Below are 21,743 nucleotides of genomic sequence, written 5' to 3' on the forward strand. Positions count from 1 at the left end.
GCCGCCATTGGCCGAGCCACGTCCATCCGGAAGGCCCCGCCCCCCCGAGGTCCACGGCTGCCAATCCTCAGCGACCACCCGGTCGCCTTCGCTACCGGTCTTAAAAAAGGGCATGGTGGCTCCCCCATTGGCTGGGGTTTAACACCTGCCTTCAGGTTCCTATTGGCTTCTATCGCTTGCAATCTTCTCCCCGCCAGCTTTCTGATTGGCCTTCTTTAAGATTATGGGGGCACGTCACCCCCCCCGCTTCTGGCCCTTAGCCGCGGCTAAAGGAGACGGGATTGGCCGGGGGGTAGGAGTTACCACTTCTCATTGGCCATTAGGCAGCACGGGCTCTATCCTCGCGCTATGTGACGCCGACGTGATGACGTTGTGAGCGGCCTGGCCTGGTTCCCAAGATGGCGGCGCGCAGGGCGCGGAGGTTGCGCTGTCGTTAGAGGCTCCACTCTCCGGTGGGGTCTCCTCCCCCGCGCCTGGCTTGTAAGTGCGCTGTGCACGTGTGGGGCCGCTGGGCGCCGGAGGCTGGGGCTTCCCGACTCTTCCTCGGCCGCCCACTGGCGGGAGCCGGGGCCTGAGGAAGGGAGCGGAGAGGCTGGGGCGGGAGAGAGCGAGCGGGCGCCTCCCCGGGCACCGGCAGCCTCGGCGGCGGGCGAGCAGACTCTGGGAGGCGCTGAGCACACCCAGGCGGTCTGAAACTGTAGGGGACAGGGCTGGGCTCTCAGTCGGCTGGCTCGTGTGAGGTAGGATGGAAAAAGCCCGGGATTAGGCTACTGAGATCGTCTGTTGGGTGCGTGGAAAGGCAGAAGCAGGACTTACATCGCTCGTGTCGGTCGTTATGGTTTGGGTTGGGGTGCTTGAGCTAGTTCCTTTAGGGTGTTTTCGATTATTCTAGTTTTGCATTCAAAAATACTTTCTCAGCATATAGTAGTTGTTGCTTCGGGCGATTTTAGTACTAATTGGGTTTTAAACTGTTCAGAGTTTAGGAAGCAAAATAGCTTGTAAGGAAGAAGAACCGTAACTGCTGTAAAAAGTAACGTTTTCTTGGTAAATACGGTAAGAACGTGTGGTCGTGGCAGGGTGCTCTTTTGTTGCTTCTTGAAATAGTTTTAAATAGTTATTTGCTTATTTGTGGTAAAGGTTGGATTGGTCTGTGACTGGTACCATCAGTTGTGAAGGGTCTTCCAAAACCAACGTGAAACAAAGACGGTTTCTTTTTTTTCTGAAAAACAGAAACTTTATGAAGTTGATCAAGATGCCGATCACAGGCATCGTTTTTCTGGCAGTTCATGTGAGCTTTCTTCCGTTTTCAGAAGGAAAACATCTGGAAAATTATAACAGTTTAAATTTAAGAGTTTTAAGCTTGGGTCTTCCTCTGACAGTTTTGCTTAATCTAAATCATCATAATCATTATTTGTTAAGCGAACCTTTGCAGGTGACTGGAGTAATTTGAGCATAGTATTTGTAAGTTATTGAATTACTCTAAAAATAGTCTTGTGTGTGAAAGAAATAAAGGCAGTGAGACAGTCTCCATTCTGTCTGTAAGTTGAGGTATGGCTGAACATCAGAAAGTTGTCTGTAGAGCTTGATGATGTACATACATTGAATATACATACACAAAGTGCTGGTAAAGTTACAAATAGTGAGTTGATATCCCTCCCAACTTTTAAAATCTTGCTGCTGCCATCACTGAATTGTTTTTCCTTATTTTATGGACAAAATAGGTAAAAGTTGTTCTACTGAGAACTAACTCATAGAGCTGATAATGCATTCTTGAAGTTTCTTTATTAAACAGGTAATAACAAAGATTACCTGTGTCTGTTTCTTTGAGGTGACTTTGTGGTAATTATGGGGAGGATAAGAGCAAGGTTAAGTATTATTTGTCTTTGAGTGTAGAAAATGTCCCTTCTAATGGGCAAGGCTAAACACACCTTCCTCTTTACTCATCTTTGAGCAGGCGGGGGTGGGGGGAATCCTCTAGTTTTTTAAGAGTTCCTTTTGTCTTAAAGGTTCTGAAGCGACTATCTGAAGACTTCCTTTTTGAAAACTTAAAAAGCAAGAACAATTCTGTTTTAATAAATGAAGGAGAATAAAGAAAATTCCAGCCCTTCTGTAAACTTGGCAAACCTGGACCATACAAAGCCATGTTGGTACTGGGATAAGAAAGATTTGGCACATACACCATCACAGCTAGAAGGGCTTGATCCAGCTACTGAGGCACGATACCGCAGGGAAGGGGCCAGATTCATATTCGATGTGGGAACACGTTTAGGGCTGTATCCTTTTAAACTCATGTTACTGTGAAATGTCTTTATGAATGGGGACTTTCTGAATGAATCTACAGGAAATGTTGTGTGCTCAGTTAGCTGTTCAAATATTTCTTAATCATTAACCAAAAATCTCCTTGAGTTTACTTTTGAGGTAATGTGTTCCTGCAGTTTTTATCATTTTTTATACATTGGATAAACAACATTTCAGCTGAAACATTTTGGCAACAGAGAAGTAAGGTGATACAGAATTGTCAATTAAAGATAACTTTTGGCAGTTGTGAAACTCAGTCTTTTAGTACATGAATCTATGTAACTTGTCAAATCTTGCATTTAGCATTCAATTTCCTATGTTGGATATTGCAATTCAGTATTTTGCCTCTGAGGCTTATAACCTCTACCTCCCCGCTCTTGCTGTTTTTTTGTTTGTTTGTTGCTTTTTGTTTGGTTTTGGGTTTGTGGGTTTTTTTAGATTGGGATTTACAACTTTGTATATATTAGTAAATTCCATTCTCTCATAGACTGCCACTTAAACTTCTTGCTTCCTATTATAATCATATGCTTCTTTTAATCCCCTCAGTTGTTTGTTTAATAAAACCTGATGAAGGTGAAATTTTACTCTCGTTAAAGAGTAGGGAGTATGTTCAGAGTTTATTTCCGTTTGTAGGTGTGAATAGTTAGTAACCTTTCTCCACACCAGCATTTTAATGTGAAATGATAATTGTTCTGTTCTTTCATGTACTTATTGTGGGTTTTGATCTTCTTTGAAGCAGGTGTGATTTAACATCAGGATCACCTTGTATGGATCTTCTTATAAATGTGATTATGACTTTGCACATTTCCAGTAAATGCTTCTGGGCTGAATCATAATATTTACAGAACCATAAGGGGGCTTGTGGCACTTTTTCCACTAAAGCTCCTGTTTTATTTGTGTTGTTTTCTAGCTGGTCACTGAACATGAGGTACGTGATAAAGCAGAATATATATTTTCCTCTGTGCATGTTTGGTTTTAAATTTGTTTTATGTTTGAAAGTCCTTATACTGCACCACAGACATTATGATACTCTAGCAACCGGAATAATTTATTTCCATCGGTTTTATATGTTTCATTCCTTCAAACAATTCCCAAGATATGTAAGTATTTACAGTATTGATGAACTTTTACAGTGATTGCACTGGGGACGCACTATTGAAATGGTGCTAAGTCACTTGGGTACTACTGCTGGCCACCATTCTCGATGAAAAATAAGCATTTTATCTTTTAATCATAAGAGCTTAAAATACACTGTTCTTGTTTGTCTGTACATTTCTATTCAGGCTTAGAAACACCCTGCAGTTATGTTTGAAGATACTGTTCTTTAGAAGAAGTAACAGCTATAGTGCTGGTGCTCCTGTATTGGCTAAAAGAAAAAAAAGAAGTGCAATAGTATCTTAAGACTCCTTGATAGCCCAGGTCAAATTCTGCTTTGCGTGTCTGATCTTGAAATAAAGTTGTATAAAACAGACAGTCCTCCAAATTCTGTAGTTTTTCCTTTGAGAAAGTAAAGGTTTAAATTAACATCATAATAAGATTAGAAATTAATATGCTCGCTAAGTCCTTGCAAACTTTCACACAACTGTTAATGGAAACTGACAGTGCTCTTACAGTGTTAGACTGTATTGTATACCTACATGCAGATAACTTTTTGAAAGCACTTTGTTTTTTAGGTGACAGGAGCCTGCTGTCTCTTCCTAGCAGGAAAAGTTGAAGAAACACCTAAGAAATGTAAAGATATAATTAAAACAGCTCGTAGCTTGCTAAATGATGTACAGTTTGGACAGTTTGGAGATGACCCAAAGGTAAAAACACTGATGTTGAAATTGATTTCATCCTATTGCTCAGGCAAAGTGACATACATTCCTAAGAGCACTGGCCGATTTTCAGTTGTTCTAATTTTAGCTATACTTTCAGCATGCATTTATGACTCTTTTGGGTAATGTGATAGGCTTTGAGAGCCTACTGGGATAATTGTATAAAAAGTTTACATTTGATTTCATGTCAATTCTGATGTTATTTTGCAAATTAAAGTAAATTTCAGTAATTCTGGTTAGAGCTAGAAGTGTCATCAAGATGTAAATCATATTTGACAGTCTTAGTTTCATTTTAGGAAGTAATAGCAAATCTTAAGTCAAAGAACTAAATCTCAAAAGTATTGAAGTTTCCTGTTTAGAGTATTTGACTTAGCAAAACTGTTTCTCTCAAAATTTGCTTATTATAAGTAGCAGAAGGATCTGCAGCTCAGGAGAGGGATGTTGTGACAGCTTACCATTTTGTTGTAATTTTGTTTATTTGGCATTTTCATGCTGTGTCTGGTTTGGTTCTTTCCTCCATGGAGGAAAACAATCGTAAACACCATATCTCCTCTCCTGACTCCAATTAATGCGAAGGAAAAGTATCTGAGTTTACAATAATGTTTAAAGTTAGAGAGATTTCTGTTCCTCTCAGAGGCAAACCCTAATCAAGCAAAAGCAGACGAGCATATTTACCTGGAGATGTGTGTAGTCATGCTTTATAGCAGCATAAAGTATTCGTGCTGGTACTTTATGCGAGTAAAAGAAGGAATAATATTGTGGTTACCTTGTAACATTCTCTAGGAAGAAGTGATGGTCCTTGAAAGAATCTTATTACAAACAATAAAGTTTGATTTGCAAGTGGAACATCCATACCAATTTCTTCTCAAGTATGCCAAACAACTCAAAGGTAAAAGTGAGCAAGTAATACCTGTTGTTAATTTTCTGAACTTAATTTACATTAGCACTGCAAGAATACTCTATTCTGTGCTGTTTGATCTTCTTGATTTTATTTCTTGTAACTTTCCTGATTGTTTTTCAGGAGACAAAAATAAAATTCAAAAACTGGTTCAAATGGCATGGACATTTGTTAATGACAGGTAAGACACTCCTACAAAACCTTTTGAAAGTGAAACACTTTCTGTTGCTTACTTTAGTCTGTGATTAGATATTTCTTTAACACATGTTTCTTTTCTGCTTGTTACATGTTTTCATGATCATGTTCATCAGTATTTCTTCCATCATTACCATGATAGTTCCATTGAGCGGGGAATCTAGGATAAGTATAGAAGTACACCATTAAGACCTTTGCAGTTTTGAGGTAATGATTTAGTGCTGCATTAAAAAAAAAGGTTCCTGTTTGAAAGAACCAAACAAAATTATAGAACTTCAAGATAGAAGCTGACTTTTTGCCCAGTCTGAGAAACATGGCACTTCCTGGGAGAAGTTGCCACTTCCCAATTCCATGTGTCAGTCAATTTTTTTTTTTTTTTTTTTTTTTTTTTAAGCAATGCTTTGGTAGAAGTAAACCAGCCATTAAATTCGGGGAGGAATACAGGTTTTAGTGCTAAATTTACAATTTCTTGAATATTGGATTTGCAATACAAGGATCACATCACTTAACAGGAGTGTGTGTGGAAGCGCTTTTCGTGTGTAGTGTGGCACTGAAAAAAAATAGCTCACCCCAGAAAACCCAAATCTAAACCAAAAAACTGCACAAAACAACTCAGTACACTGTAGCCTTGTTGAAGAGGATTCTGCAAAGCTGGGCAAGTTAATTCAGCAAGGATGGCTAAATGTAATTTTTAATTTCTGTACAAAACCTGAAAAAAATGTGTAAGTGGCCTGACTATCCAGGAATGCTAAACAGACTGCTTTCAGTCACACCTACAGCAGTAGAACACCATAAAAAAATACATGCATTTTTTTATTTACATGCCTAATTTGTAGTACCCCAGTGTGGTCCACTTTCTGTAGATACCACCTAAAATCTCCAAATTAATTTGAGCCAAAGGTTGTTTAATGTATTGGATGTCAAGAGATGTTCACTTCAGCTGCTGTCAGTCTTTCAGGTGTTGATCTTACAGGTGGAACAAAAAATATGGTTTGACTGTCACTGCTGAGTCTGTCAGGAAGAACTTTAAGGACATAATAAAGGCTTAGCTGGCTAGCTGGAGCTAAAAGTTTTTAAACAGATTGTTACAGAGTCTATGGAGGAAAAGTTAAAGGAAAACAAAAAAGAGAAAACCTGATCTTGTAATTTAAAATTAATATTGGGAAACAGTAACTTTGATTATGACAGGAACTTAATGTCAATAATATCAGTTATCTTAACATTAGCTTTATCAGAAGCTATTCAAGAGAGAACCTTTTACAGTTTTTACAGCTTGATCTAAAAACTTGAATTATGCTTTACAAGTTCATGTTGGCTGTTCAGGGGAGAGGGGGATGGGTAGTATTTGTTTACATTTTATAGCAAACCATTGGGAAACTCCAAAATCCAAATGTGCCCATCATTCCCTAACCAGTGTAATGCAGTGACAGCACACTTGTGTAGCAATAAACATGAACAGTATATTTAGTTAACAGTACAGTTGAGAATCAGTGGAAAGTAGCTGTCCCTACTTGGAATATAATGCTGTCTTTTCCTTCTTCTTCCACAGTCATATAGTTTTATGTTTTCTACTTTTCAACTCTAAACTTGATGTTCCTAAGTGGTGCTTTGGTTGTATAGACATATGTCCTCTGAATTACCTGTGTAAAATTACCTTGTTTCATTATAGCAGTAGTGCAGAAACAGTTACGTAAACTCTTCAGTTTAACAAGGATCTTGATTTTAATTGTCTCAGATGTTAAAGTGTTGTGGGATTTTATACCATGTTAATTATAGCTGTTGTACATTGAAGTGTTGTACTGCAACAGAGATCTTCATGGTTGTGGGGATTATTTATTACTACTATTATCTATTTTTATTTATTTTTATTCCAGTCTCTGTACTACACTGTCACTGCAGTGGGAACCTGAGATCATAGCTGTTGCAGTTATGTACTTAGCAGGCCGTTTGTGTAAGTTTGAAATACAGGAATGGACATCAAAACCAATGTACAGACGATGGTGGGAGCAATTTGTCCAAGATGTTCCTGTTGATGTTCTGGAAGGTATGAAAAAACATTTGCCACAGATGGAGGAGTATTTCCTTTAACTGTGTGATCTAGGTCATAAGTAAATGCAAACTGCTTTCCATCTATTTAGTCAAAATAATCATGTGTAGACTATATAACTCAGGTCACATGTGCTATGCCTTAAACAAGGTTTAAATTAAACTAATTAGACTGACTTAGTCTGGAGGCACACTTGGTTATCATGACAAGTCTTTTGGTCAGTATTTCCTTTATGATTTATTTAGTTTATAACACAGCTAATTAGCTGCAAAATTGTCATGGTGTGTGTTTTCTATTTTTTTAATTATTCCCTTTTCCCCATTTAAAATAAGGAGTCTGATGAACACTAGAACTAATGGAGCCTGATTTCCAGTGGTTTTCTCATTGGTGGTTGACCTCTTCAACTGAATTGTGCTAGGTTGTTTTTTGGTTGTTTTTAATGGTGTACCACGACTGAGGAACAGATTATGGGAGTGAATTCTGATGGAATGAATTACGAATCTTTGTCATCAATACAGATATCTTGATAATATTTCATTTGTGTGTATGTGTTGCTTACATTTACCTGCTGCTTGTACTTTTGAAGGAGAGAGCCCCAGGAAGTTAATAAAATAAACCTAGACCTTTCTTGACTCTCGTTAATTAAATAGTGGTTATGTGGTCACTGATTTGTCTTCATTAGAATTTTTACTGTCTTAGCTGGTATAAATGTCAGGCAAAGCATACTTCTAGTTCTATAAATTGCTTTAGAAGCCTTTAAAAACTTATGTTTATCATAGTCTGGCATTGGGTTCTAAAAATTTTTTAAGTGGAATACTATGTGTTGTTCTTAAAACTTTTAGGTGAATATCCTACAGTTCTGATGATTTAGATGGTTATTTGCTGTGTTTTTATTATGGCTTTTTTTCAGAGTTCCTTCAGTTTCAGATAGATCCTTTGTTGAATCCTCATCAAAGAAGGTTGTAGAATGGGCATTTCTCAAGTTTCTGCTACTGCATCAGTGAATGCTCTTGAAAAGAACTCATTTAGCTTTCCTAGAAAGGTTTTCTTTTCCTTGAGTGCTGCTCTTGCACCTGGTTATCAGTTGGTCCTACACATTTCTTACAGCCTTGAGCTGCTAATGTGTTGGAAGATTTTGGTACTAGCTCTTTACTTAGTTTTCTAAAACTGTTTTGACTGGCCTAACTGGACATGTAAGTTTTAACTTATAATCTTCTTTCCCTCACTTTCTTACTGTATTACAACCCTGTTGTTACACGGTTACTTGGCTGTCCAAGTGCACAGTAATAATGTGGTGTATTAATACCAAGACACTTCGTTCTTCTTCTGGAAGATGTGCATCTACACCTATATGTTGTTCAGCATACGCAGAGGAAACTCTGAAATGCAAATATAAATTGAAAAATAGGCTGTTTTAAAAGAGTTAAGCTGAGTTTATAATTGTATATTAAATGTACACTTGTATATTATGGGAGTATAATATTTTGGAATTTTTTTTTTGTTTTAAGACATCTGTCATCAGATCCTGGATCTGTACTCACAGGGAAAACAGCAAATGCCCCATCATACGCCTCACCAGTTGCAGCAGCCACCATCTCTTCAATCTACACCCCAGACACCTACGGTACAGCAGTCACAGCAGTCTCAGGGTTCAGAGCAATCACAGACTCAGCAGCAAAAAGAGTCGCAACAGTCAGCGCAGCAGCAGCAGCAGCAAACACAAGCACAGCAATCTAAAAAGCCCTCTCCCCAGTCAAGTCCTCCTAGACAGATTAAAAGACCGGCAGTAAGTTTAACTTTGAATTTTAACTTGCATTTTATTTTCAAGCTGATCCGACATTCATTTGATTTGAAGCCTGCAGTGTGCAGCAGACTTGCATTTGCTTTAAAAACAAGCCTGGTAATTAATTTGGTATGGTAGACTTCCATTGGTTATATGGCAAGGTATGTTAGCATAGATGGTAAACTGTTCACCGGTTATATGGCAAGTATGTTAGTTTTGGCATACCGCGTTTATATACCACTTGAGGCAAAACTAGTGGTGAGACTTTTTAAGTCCGCATGACCTATTAAGATTCTAATTATTTGTGGTTCTGTACTATCAAGCTCTGTTGTTTCTGCTATTAAGCAGGCTTGATTTAGGGAAGGTCTCTTGTGCCATACCTGAATGTAGATGTGCATAATGCTGATGAAGGCGTTATTTGACTTTGGTCTTTGGTTACAATTCTCTTACATAGAATGGTGACTTCTGAAAGTACGTCAAAATTTTAAAATTCTTAAAGTCTTTCAAAATAAGCTAATAACAGTAGAAGCCTATAAATGTGTCATGCATTAAAGTCTCACTTTGTCTGTATTGTCAGTAAGAACTGGCTGGATGGCCTAATGCAAAGAGTTGTAGTCAATGGCTCAATGTCCGGCTGGAGGCCAGTAACAAGTGGTGTCCCTCAGGGATCAGTGTTGGGACCGGTCTTGTTCAACATCTTTGTCGCTGATAAGGACAGTGGGATTGAGTGCGCCCTCAGCAAGTTTGCTGATAAAACCAAACTGTGTGGTTCGGATACGCTGGAGGGAAAGAATGCCATCCAGAGGGACGTTGACACACTTGTGAGGTGGGCTGATGCCAACTTTATGAAGTTTAACAAAGCCAAGTACACCTGGGTTGAAGCAATCCAGGCACAGCTGCAGGTTGGGCAGAGAAGAGATTCAGAGCAGCCCTGAGGAGAAGGACTTGGGGGTGTTGGTTGATGAGAAAATGAACATGAGCTGGCAGTGTGCACTCGCAGCCCAGAAAGCCAACTGTATCCTGGGCTGCGTCAAAAGGAGTGTGACCAGCAGGTCCAAGGAGGTGATCCTGCCCCTCTATTCTGCTCTCGTGAGACCTCACTTGGAGTATTGTGTGCAGTTCTGGTGTCCTCAACAGAAAAAGGACATGGAACTGTTGGAACAAGTTCAGAGGAGGGCCACGAGGATGATCAGGGGCTGGAGCACCTCCTGTATGAAGATAGGCTGAGAAAGTTGGGGCTGTTCAGCCTGGAGAAGAGAAGGCTGTGTGGAGACCTCATAGCAGCCTTCCAGTATCTGAAGGGGGGCTATAGGGATGCTGCAGAGGGACTATTCATTAGGGGCTGTAGTGACAGGACAAGGGGTAATGGGTTCAAACTTAAACAGGGGAAGTTTAGATTGGATATGCGGAAGGAATTCTTTACTGTGAGGGTGGTGAGGCATTGGAATGGGTTGCCCAGGGAGGTTGTGAATGCTCCATCCCTGGAGGTGTTCAAGGTCAGGTTGGATGAGGCCTTGGGTGACATGGTTTAGTGTGGGGTGTCCCTGCCCATGGCAGGGGGTTTGGAACTAAACGATCTTAAGGTCCTTTCCAACCCTTACTATTCTATGATTCTGTCACCTCATCATTGAAAATAAGAAGGTAAGTTAGCAGTTGGATAATATCACAAGTACTCAGAGTGTTTTGCTACTGTAATCAAATTCAACTGCAGCTTTTGATCTTTAATCTGCACTTTTTGTTTGTTTGGTGAGGGTTTTTTTTCACTTTTACGTTATATTAAAAAAAAAAAAAACAGAGCAAAAGCAAGCAACAACAAAAAAAAACAACCCACAACCAAAAAAATGGAAACAAAAAAAATCCAAACAAAATAGGGGCTAAGGTGTTACCCGAATTTTCTCATGTGTACTTAGCAAGAAGAGTGTTTTGAGAAGTAAAACCTTTGGACCAGGTCCATTTAGAAAGTAAATTTTGTGTAGCTTTTGCACCTTTTTGTCTAATTTGTAATTAATGCATGCACAAATTAGAGAACAGACATCAAGGAAAAACCAAAACCAAACCAGAATAACAACAGAAAAAACAACCCACAAAAACAGTAAGAAGCAACAAAAGGTAGAATGAGATAAAACTGGATGAGTGCAGCACCTTTCTGATAGCAGCCTCCCCAAAAAAGAGAAGAAAGTAGGTGCTGTAAAACCTTGGTCTCTTGTAATTGCAGAACATACCCTACTACCAGAGGGAAAAATCTGTACTGAAATGTATAATTCTTGCACTGAACTTCAGAGTTGTTTAGGATAGAAAGCTGATAATATTTGTTAATTAGCTTGAAAATTGGGAGAGCTTTTTGTAGTTAGTATTTCTTTTCATACTTCTACCATTGGCATAAATTCTGCTTGCATGGGTTGTTAGATCTGCTGGGCAAGAACTTATCTTCCTTACCCCACCCACTCTTCCCCCTCCCCCCACAGAAAAAACGCCTGGAACATCATTGAATCATGAATGGTTTCAGTTGGAAGGGATGTTAAAATGTAGTTTCAACTCCCTGCCACAGGCCAGGTTGCCCAAAGCCCCATCCAGGCTGGCCTGGAACACTTCCAGGGTTTGGGCAGTCACAACTTTTCTGGGAAACCTGTACCAGTGGAAGTGAATAGTCCAGATAAAAAGGTGTAAGTCATGGTACATAATAGGCATCCAGAACAGATACAAAGCAAAGGGTGACTCAGTAGCACTTTTGTAGCAGAGCAGCACAGACAGCATGAATTTGAGAAAAGCAAATGTGACGGTCTGAAATTGTTCGTTCTTCAGAAAGCGGTCTAGGGGAACAAGATGTGTAGTGTTTGAAAGATTTACTTGGTGCCTCTAAAATGTTCTTCAGTTAGATACACCATAAGCCTTACTTAAAATTTTTGCCTTCTCTAAGTAGGGCTTTGTGTGACTTCTCCTTTGGTTTGTACAGAACATAAATACACTTTGTTCCTGGAGGCTGTATTATCTGTTTACAAGAACTGATATAACTCCTTTACCTTCTACTGAGCCATGATACTTTCAACTAGCTGAGGCATTGGCCCATGACTTACAGGCTTATACCAAATGTCTAAAGTATCTGCAGATCCTTTACATCTCTAGTAGTGAGGAGCACTTTAATGTTCAGTTGTCTTCACTAAAAACATACTGGTGAATCATTAGATGTAAATAGGGTATTTAGTTTGGTTAAACTACAAGCTGTTAGTGGGAACAATTTCAATGCTTATGGAAACAGCACTAAAAGAACACCTCTACTGAGGTATGGATTTAGATAATTAAATAACAATCAGCATGCTAATAATAATGTTGACCCTGGGATGTGATGGCTGGAGCAGTACAGTGCAGTGGAAAGACCAAAAAAACCTTCATCTCTTTTGGCAGCTGCTATTATTAGAGAAGTGACTTAATTTTTATATGGTTTGGTTTTGTTGCTCCTTGATTAATTCTTTTTTTCCTTTAGCTTGAATGCAGTTTAAACTCATGTGTGGATTTCTGTCACATGAGATACTTGGCTCCAGTTGCTTCTTCCATTCTAGCAGTGTACCTCAGTGACATTATTTTCTGAACACTGCTTCATGTTAAGAAATGCACAATAATGGAATTACTTGCCTCTTGAAATAATTAACTGACTTCACAGAATGAGTGATTTTTGGGAATGTTGCAATAAGTAGTGAAGACTTGCTTCTATTTGAACATGCAGGGAGATCTGATGTTTGCATGCAGTTTTACAGGCAAGTAATTTAGTGCTAGAAAATTGAAAAAAGACCACCCAGCAAAATGAAGGCAATAGATGAGTTCGTGAGAGTCATCAAGAAAAGTATGTATGTTTGGAATGGGAAGGTAAAGATTGTCTTTGAAAACCAAGAGAGCAGCCAGAAAGAAGGTGGCTGGAGATTAATTGAAATGACTACGAATATAAGAATGAGGTAGCCACAAGCAGGCCTTGGGTTCCTTTGTATTGGACAGCAAAAATCTTGAGAACTCTCATCAGAATTAAGGAACATTGTTCAAGTTGGACTGAAATACACGTTCCTTCTTGCTGTGGAAAGTAATGTGATGGGGGCTGAGCAACAGTTTGTGAAGGTAAAGCCACTGGAAGTAAATAGTCCCTAAAAAAAGAACCCTTTCATTCAGAAGACAGAGAAGCCATGTACCACAGCCACCTTTTATCATTAATTTTAAATATGTTCATAACTGTGCTTATTGTACTTAAAATTTCAGTGAGGTTTTCTTCTTTTCTTGAAGACCATCGCTAGCCATCTCAGTTGGACTAAGTAAGCTGGAAAGACTTTTTACAACAAAACAACAGAAAAAAAACAACCAAAAATTTGGGATTAGAAGGATGATAGGAGGTTTTGTGGGTTTTGCTCAGTGTGCATAAAGTTTATTTTCTAGCATAATATTTGGCTTTTATACAGTGCTTTCCATCTGAAGGCTTCCAAAATGTTTTACACTGAGGAATGCTTTCACTGCCCTCCTGTCCTGGTAAATAAAGCATAAAGGCCTGAAGAGATTTTGGCAAAGGTTGAATGACAGGTCAAAGCAGAATCAGGAACAGAGTCCAAGTCTCTTGCTTTCAGCTCAGTGAGCAGTGTACTGGACCGTGACATATGTGCAGTGGATGATAAGTAAGTTAAATGAGATGCAATACTCAACAGTGAAAACAGCAGGAAAATGCTGTATCTAAAATACCTGCTTTTTTTTTTTTTTTCCAGTCTTATTCATTCTGTCAGTTAAGCTGGGCTTTCCCAATGTGATTTGACTTTGTTCAGTGTTTGTGTTGCATCTGTCTAAAGAGACTGGACATTATTAGCCTCCTAATAAAAAGACAGGAATGAATAAATAAAGGGTTTGTCCTGCCTCCTTTTATGGAAGGGAGGAGGAAACTGGGTCTGTTTTAGTCAGAACCATACAAATACTACTTTCTAGCAGGTTGCAAGTTGTTTCCTGTTTTGCTCACTTACTGCCATTTTAAAATGCTTTGTATTTTGCAAAGGTCTTATTTCTCTTTTTTTTTTTTTTTTTTTTTTTTTTTTTGTAACAGGCTGTTTCTCCAAAAGAAGAGACAAAGACACAAGGTAAAGGATGATATTCTATATTGCTTGCATTTTACTGTTTTAACTGAAATAAGTAATTTGCTGATGTGCACTTAGTTTGCTTGCTTACAGCCTTGGTAGTTTTGAAACTATTTTGATCCTAATGATGTGTCTTTAAACATATACTGTAACTATAAATGTTCCTTTAACTATATACTGTAACTTAAAATGTTCTTAAGTGCAAAACTTGAAAAAGTGGAGTGTAACTTTTTCCCAAGTGCAGCCACTTAATACAGTCTATTCAGTAGAAGTCTTGCTAGCCTACTTAATTCTCAGTGTATAACCCAGGGAGGTTGTGAATGCTCCATTCCTGGCGGTGTTCAAGGCCAGGTTGGATGAGGCCTTGGGTGGCATGGTTTAGTGTGAGGTTTCCCTGCCCATGGCAGGGGGGTTGGAACTAGATGATCTCAAGGTCCTTTCCAACCCTAACTATTCTATGATTCTAACTCCGTGCATCATTTGGAGTAGCTCTTCAGCAAGTGGTAGGACCTTGAAGCAATTGAAGGTACCATGTCATTAAATAGCTGCACTAATGATATGTCTGTTGGTAGTCAGTGACCTTTGTAATTAGTTGTTGGCATGGCTGCCAGCGAAAAGTATTTTGTATCAATAAATAGTCTAGATTAAGAAATGCTTCACTGCAGTGATCACACCTAGTTCTTTTTGTTTGGGGGTTTTTCTTCATTTTGCTCTTCTGGAGAAATGTATTTTGGGATAGCTAGGATGGGATTCTGTAACCTTTCCTTAACTAAGTCTGGCACTTCCCCCTCTCCGGCTCTGCAGATAGCTGTCCAGAGAGCTGTCTCTTCTCTCTCCTGTGCAATTGCAGTTTTGTTTTATTTCTAGACACATGTTCCTCTAGCAGAGAATAATTCAACATTTTCTTAAATTTGTTTTAACTATTTACAAGTTACAGTTTTGTGCTAGAAAAATGTACATATGCTTGTCTTCACTTATCTACTGTTATTGGACAACTTGTCTCTAGTTAGAAAATACACAGCTTGAACTTACAGGCGTGTATTCTTTAGAAGACTTCTGTGTAATGCTTGATGCCAGTTTATTTATACAAAGGTCTTTATTTTAGTTTTCTTTTATTAAACATAGCTAGTATGTAGGATTTCCACTGTACTTTTGCATAGTGTAATATGATAATCATTAGTATGAGACCAGAGTTGGAATTTGGAAAATATTGCAAAGCAGTGCCCAACTAGGAACTTCCAAATGTTTTTTAGAAGCACCACCATCTAAAATTCCTAAAATTGAAACTTCACATCCACCAATACCTCCTGCACATCCACCTCCAGGTAAGCTTTCATTTTCTTAAACACATTTGCTCTTGCTGTTAATTGCCTTGCTTTTTGTTCAGATGATGGTCACAGTGAGGGGGCAGGGCTTGTTGACTTGATTAATCAGCTTGGCAAGTAAAAGACAGGTAAGCTCTAGAGGGAATTTGATCTTGGTAGCACAGGCTTTTCCATACAGAAGCAAAGAAGTTATGATGGAAACAAGATTGTACTAGGTGGACAAAGGCAAAACAGAGTTGTGACTGTTAAAGGCCTAGAAGACTATAATTGTCACTCACAGGCAAAAAAGGGACTTACGTGCTCAAAAGGATGGCAGATGCCATATTACATTACTAAAGTAGCTTCCAGTTGTCCTACAGAAGTCCTCCATGTTACATCCTTAGTGTAGAAGTTCTGCAGGTGTGTAACTTCTGAACAGTAAGGGGGATGCTTTCTTTGCTGTCTCCCAAAAGAGGGCTTGTATCTACAAGAGAACTTTAACATTGCACACGTCCTGTGTTTGCAAAATGAATTGTACTGTTATAAAAATGTGTTTCCAGTGACTTGATGCATTAGCTGTCCTTCCAGTGACCCTTAAATATGACATAAATATTTTATAAAGTGTGTTCCATAATGTAACTGTAAGATGACAGCTTCTAGTAGGGAACTACAAGAGAGAATAGGTGCTCTTGAAATACAGTAAGACCATTTTTCCTGTTTGTTAAAATCAAATTAAGAATGAAGGGGTTCTTCTAAATACAGTGTTCATTATTCCTTCAGTTGTTAAATCTTGAGTGCATGTCTCGCATCCAGAATTATTCTGAAAATAAGCAAATGGGGAAATTACTGCCTGCTATAATTTGGGAACTAGAAGTGATTGAAATCATAGGTACCACAGGCAGCATACCCACCTTGCATGATCTAATTATGTAGTTGTCCCAGGGGACAATTTTGCTGTTAAACTTAGGACTGCTTAGATAAGGTAAATCCTATGCAGGCAGGTAACGAATTTTTTTCCCATGTTATCTAAAATTTCCCTCTTAGAATTTATACAAGCAAGTCATTGTATAAGCATTGAAATATTTTAAGAACAGTCTTTAGAGGCCAACTGGTTGTTTTTTGGGGCTCTGAGGAAAAATCAGGTAAAAATCAAGAATGCTTATTGACCAAATGAACAGAAGTTCTAGAAGGTGGATTTCTCAAATTCCGTTTAGCACTGTCAATTTAGTTGTTGTATGTCACTGGAAATTACTGCCCTACATCTGCTTCTAAATAACTTTTCTTACTGAAGAGTGTCTTGGATTTTTATATATACAAAGCAAGGTGGATGTCAAGATGTCCCAAAACTCTTGTTTTGTTGGGCATTTTAATACTGATTGTATGACCATAGAGAGATCTTGCTATTAGGTCAGTCTTCTCATTGTGGTATTCCTTACTTTATAATGTCTGCATCAAGAGGAAAAAAAATAACTTGGATTTTTATTTAAAGAGAAGACAGCTTAAAGCATGTTCTTCCCAGAAATGGCCAAGTATAGTTCTGTAAATTTCTGACCTTTTTATGAACTTCCCTAGACTGTCAGGTAAGGAGTTCCCTGAAATCAGTGGAACAAAGCTGATAAGATTTCATGCCCCAGGCAACCTGTTGCTCTTTCTTACTTACCCTCCAGTTTTCATTTTATAAACAGGTTTAGAACCAAGTGTTAAAGTCTTCAGACTTTGGACTGTATTCTCAAATGATTTCCAAACGTGGGAGGCAAGTGAAGTGCAGAGGGTAATCCCAGACCACCTTCTGGAGTATAAAAGAGGAAGAAAGGAGTCCTTCTGGGCTAAAGAAGATTGAAGCATGATCAAAAAATTTTTGATTTCTTGGGTCCCATGACTTCTGAATCTGTTAGTTGTGATTCTGTCCATCCAGTCTGCTTTCTGCTGGCTGCAGAACAATATTTAAATTGTAAGAAAATAGTAGTAAGAAAGGAAGATGTATTTAAGTTTTAGAATGGGAAAAGGTGACCTTGGATCTGTGTTAGGCAGCTTAATTATTTTCTGGTGGCATAAGAAGGGCTGACTGAATATCACATGGCTTTCAAAGACTTGGAGAATTGAGTCCTTTTTTGATATGTTAACTGAAAGAAAAATATAAAGTATTCAGGAGCTGTTATTACCACTGTCCTTCAAAAAAATGAATGAAATTTTCTTTTCCAGAGCGCAAGCCTCCTTTGACAACTGCAGTTTCAATGGGAGAAGGAGAGCAATCTACTACTGTGGACTCAGTAGATATGCCAAAGGTCCAGATTCCTCCTCCTGCTCATCCTGCCCCAGTACATCAACCTCCACCTCTGCCACATCGTCCCCCACCGCCACCCCCCACCAGTTACATTACAGGGATGTCTACTACAAATTCCTATATGTCAGGGGAGGGTTATCAGAGTCTTCAGTCAATGATGAAAACAGAAGGACCAGCTTACGGAGGTTTACCACCAGCCTATGGACCACCAGCTCATCTACCGTATCATCCTCATGTCTATCCTCCCAACCCTCCACCACCAGTTCCACCTCCACCCCCTACTTCTTTCCCCCCGCCCAATATTCCACCTCCTACTCCAGGATATCCTCCTCCACCCACATACAACCCTAATTTCCCACCTCCAAGACTGCCTCCAACTCATGCAGTACCACCTCATCCACCTCCAGGGCTGGGAATGCCACCAGCCAGTTACCCCCCACCTACTGTTCCCCCAGGTGGACAGCCACCTGTACCACCTCCAATTCCACCACCTGGTATGCCACCTGTAGCAGGACTTGGACGTGCTACATGGATGAGATAGCATGAGGTAATTTGCACGATATCTGTTTCTAGGCAGGAGTAGCTAGCCAAAACCTACATTGTAAAGCTGAAGAGGAGAGTAATTTGTATAATTTAGATGAAGAAATGAGGAGGTGAAATGAAAATTTAGCTGATCTGTTTGCAGTATTGTTTATGGTGAGTTATATAGGCTTCTAGATTTTAATCAGCTTTGCAGTATCCTAACTTTATACATTTGACTTGAGTTTAAATTGTCTTGAGTTATTCCAGCACTGGATTACTTTGTACTAGCAAAACCAGCCATATTGGCTCAATTGTATCGGCAAGAAGAAAATTTCCTTCTAGAAATCAGTGCCTATTTTTGCCTATCAAAATAGCCAGATACCATGAAATTTGATATGTAATAAGAAACTTTTGTATTTAGCAATTAAAACAACACAATGTCATGCATAAAAGCTACTGTATTTAAGAGAGATTCTGAGTGCTAGCTGACTGGAATCACTTTGAGGTGTTGGCCTTGCTGATATTTTTGGTTTGGAATGTACTGGTATCTTAAAGTATTGTATGTTTACACCTATTTGCAAATTCCTGTACATAATATATATATTTTGTAAGTGTGAAAGTCTGAATGTAACAGCCTACTGTGATGAACATCCTGGTTATAAATGGGACTACCTTGCTCACATTTACTCAAATAAAATTGGTTCTGCATTTAGTGGATTTCCAGGTTTTTCCTATTAGTTCAGAATTCATAACTGTGGTACTTATTGCAAGGTATTTCAGCAGGGGTCTCCCAAATTCATCAGTTTATTTAAAAAGGATGTATTTTATTTTATTCAACTAGAAGTATACACTATCACAATCAATCTCTTACTTCATTTTTACTAAAATATTTCAAATGAATGTTTTACACACATTATTAAAAAAATCTGTACTATTACTTTCCCGCCCCCAAAAAGCCAGAGTGGTTCAATAACAGGTAAAAACGTGTGCTAAGGTCTAAAGAATTTTGCTATATACACAACAGCAGGTGCTGACTTTTCCAGTTCTTTGTAAATCATATGCAGAAAATAGAGCAGGGCTCTAAGATCACAGGTTTTAACAGAAATCAAACTTTAAAACTGATTTCTAAAGCAGCACAAATAGACTTTCCCCACATTATGAAAAATATACAATTTTATCACTTTACAGTCATGCACTTTGAAGATCAGTAGTACTCTTCCCCCACAGTTTTTAGAAAGATAAAAGGTCACTTTAACACTGATTTCTTTTTATATCTAGTATTTGGATAAAAAATGTGCCATTCTCAAACAAGGTTGTGCTCAGCAGTCTTCTCAAGGTGCAGAGAGCCAGCTGAAGCTAGTTACACCACAGCATTTCCAAAACTGTTAGGGAAATGCTGCTTACTTCAGCCACTCCAACAAAAGTCAAGGATGTGAGTTTACTTTCCTTAAGTAAGCAATGTCCATGTGTAAACAATAGATGCTTTCTTTGTCAGAGGATTGCAGAATCCAGGGCTTCAATCTTGAGGAAGTGAACTTGGACTATTGCTCAAAATGCATCAAATTAATGGCCACTATTTCAAGGGATGCTTCCCTCCAACTGAATACATAAAGCTCCTCAGATAGCTTTCACAGAAAACTTAGCACATAGGTGAATGCATCTAAATATGCATAAACCCCATCTTTTTAGACAACTGAAAATTCAGCACCCAACTCATTCTGTAAAGTCATTGAGCGTCATTTTATCCAAGGAAGACACTTTACAGGTCAAATGGAGCTAATTATGAAGAGTAGCAATTCTGAAAGCCCCCAGACAAGAACATCCCAACGTACAGTTTGTTCTTCTGCAATATCAGTGACACACTTTTTACACTGAAGATTTATGCTGCCAAAGAGAATCTTAAAAAAAGTGAATCTACCATAAGAGTGTAAAGGTTGTTCAGCTGAACTACTGGCTACCCTGTAAGGTGGCTCTTCAGGATTTGCAGCACTAATGGACCTCAATTGCAGCAGTCTTTCCTTTGGAGATGAGATCTGCAGGTGGAATAAAACAAGCTTTGCTTGAAGTCATTGAATAGAATTTTGAGAGAGATTTGATAGCAGGGAATATTTGAGTATTACATAGCTGGAGAGACTAGTAATCGGATTAGTAATACAGCTCTTGTCTTGTTCAGAGGACCTGCTAGTGTAACACACTCCTAAAACAGCAAGCATCTCATCAACACAACTAACTCGCTACAAGTGCTGGCAACATTTGCATTGCTTTAGTTAAAATTCACTGACATAAATTAACCTTGTTCCCCATATGCTTAAATTCTCCACTTAATCCAGCGATTAGATGCCACCAAAATTAGAATGGGCTTTCAAGCAGACAGATTAAAGTAACCCTCTGTTCAATATTAGATGTTAAGGAAGAATGATGTCTCTGCTTTACATCACCTTTTCTGGTACGACAATCTTAAGGTATAAATTGTACAGGAGGAAGACAAGTAATCAATAGTGACTAGAAACTGGTGGTCAGAACACAAGGCAAAGAGGAGGAAATCCACAATCCTCCAGAGATGCTATATTTTAAAGGAGACAGACTCTAGAATGGATTTTTCCTGACTCCACAGGATGTAAATATTACTACACTTAAGAGTTAGCTAACTCAGTGTTTGCTGACTTAGAGCTTATTTCATACTGAGTAAGAAATAAGCTACAGGTAAATGTACAAGTGAGAGTATGTGTCTGTGTTTTGGAGGATGGTTCTTGCTTTTTAAAAAATAACCTACTCGACTGTTAACATTTTTGTTTCTGAAATGAATAATGAAGTGATGCTTACTCTTACTGGATACTGTGTATTTTGATTGTATTCCTTCTCTTATTTTTTAGTGGTTACAGATTCCAGCTCTGACACTGCAAATTCTTCACCCAGGCAGCTATTTTATTGTATACCATGGGACCAATTACCTTTCATAACTTGCAGCAAGGGCTCCTTGGCATTGTATCAGTGCTCCTTGTTAACACAATGCCACAAATCAAAGAACTCAACTGGTAGAACAAATTAATTTAAGAGGAAGAACCTGTCCAGTTAATTCAGCTGTCTGTAGCTGTGACTGATTCTTACGGAGATAAAAAGAAAGTGATGTTGCTTGAGGTCATTAAATCTTCAAACTAATCACTATAATCAATGCAACATTTGAAGAGGAGGCTTTGATCTTTTCACATGCCTGTCTTTAAAATTATTTCACACCAATGAGTTTAACAACCCAGCCCTGCTTGCCTGGACTATTGGGAAAGAACATCTAATGAAATACAGGGGCAGCTGCTTTGACAACTTGGAAAAGAAGGGGGGCAAATTCTTACAACTATACAAGCAGCTACTCCACAATAGCAGAATGTAAGTCCCATTGCTTTATATACAACCATTTGAAGAGGGAAAACCCACTTGTTTTGGTTCATTAACAAAAATAAAGCTTGAATGGCAGAAAGTAGTCTCAGCCGACAGCCTGTGTTTA

The 21,743-nt window shown here is 38.7% G+C and overlaps 1 protein-coding gene across 3 annotated transcripts; it reads left to right on the forward strand.

The window, feature by feature from the left end:
- Positions 1-335: 335 nt before the first annotated feature.
- CCNK (cyclin K) lies at positions 336-21,077 on the forward strand. Of its 3 annotated transcripts, none has more exons than XM_080620190.1 (11): positions 336-480; positions 2,007-2,273; positions 3,317-3,398; positions 3,972-4,103; positions 4,899-5,004; positions 5,137-5,194; positions 7,083-7,252; positions 8,764-9,041; positions 14,104-14,137; positions 15,388-15,459; positions 17,641-21,077. In XM_080620190.1, the coding sequence occupies exons 2-11, from the start codon at positions 2,077-2,079 to the stop codon at positions 18,261-18,263; spliced, it is 1,752 nt and encodes a 583-aa protein (XP_080476316.1). In that variant the 5' UTR covers positions 336-480; positions 2,007-2,076; the 3' UTR covers positions 18,264-21,077. The 3 variants fall into 3 exon arrangements, with proteins under 3 accessions (XP_080476316.1, XP_080476317.1, XP_080476318.1); XM_080620191.1 differs by lacking the exon at positions 336-480 and adding an exon at positions 517-740; XM_080620192.1 differs by lacking the exon at positions 336-480 and having other exon boundaries at positions 2,139-2,418; positions 3,038-3,398.
- The last annotated feature ends 666 nt before the right edge of the window (positions 21,078-21,743 follow it).

The sequence above is a fragment of the Psittacula echo genome (assembly GCF_963264785.1).
Source record: "Psittacula echo genome assembly, chromosome: 5".
Taxonomy (NCBI): Eukaryota; Metazoa; Chordata; class Aves; order Psittaciformes; family Psittacidae; genus Psittacula; species Psittacula echo.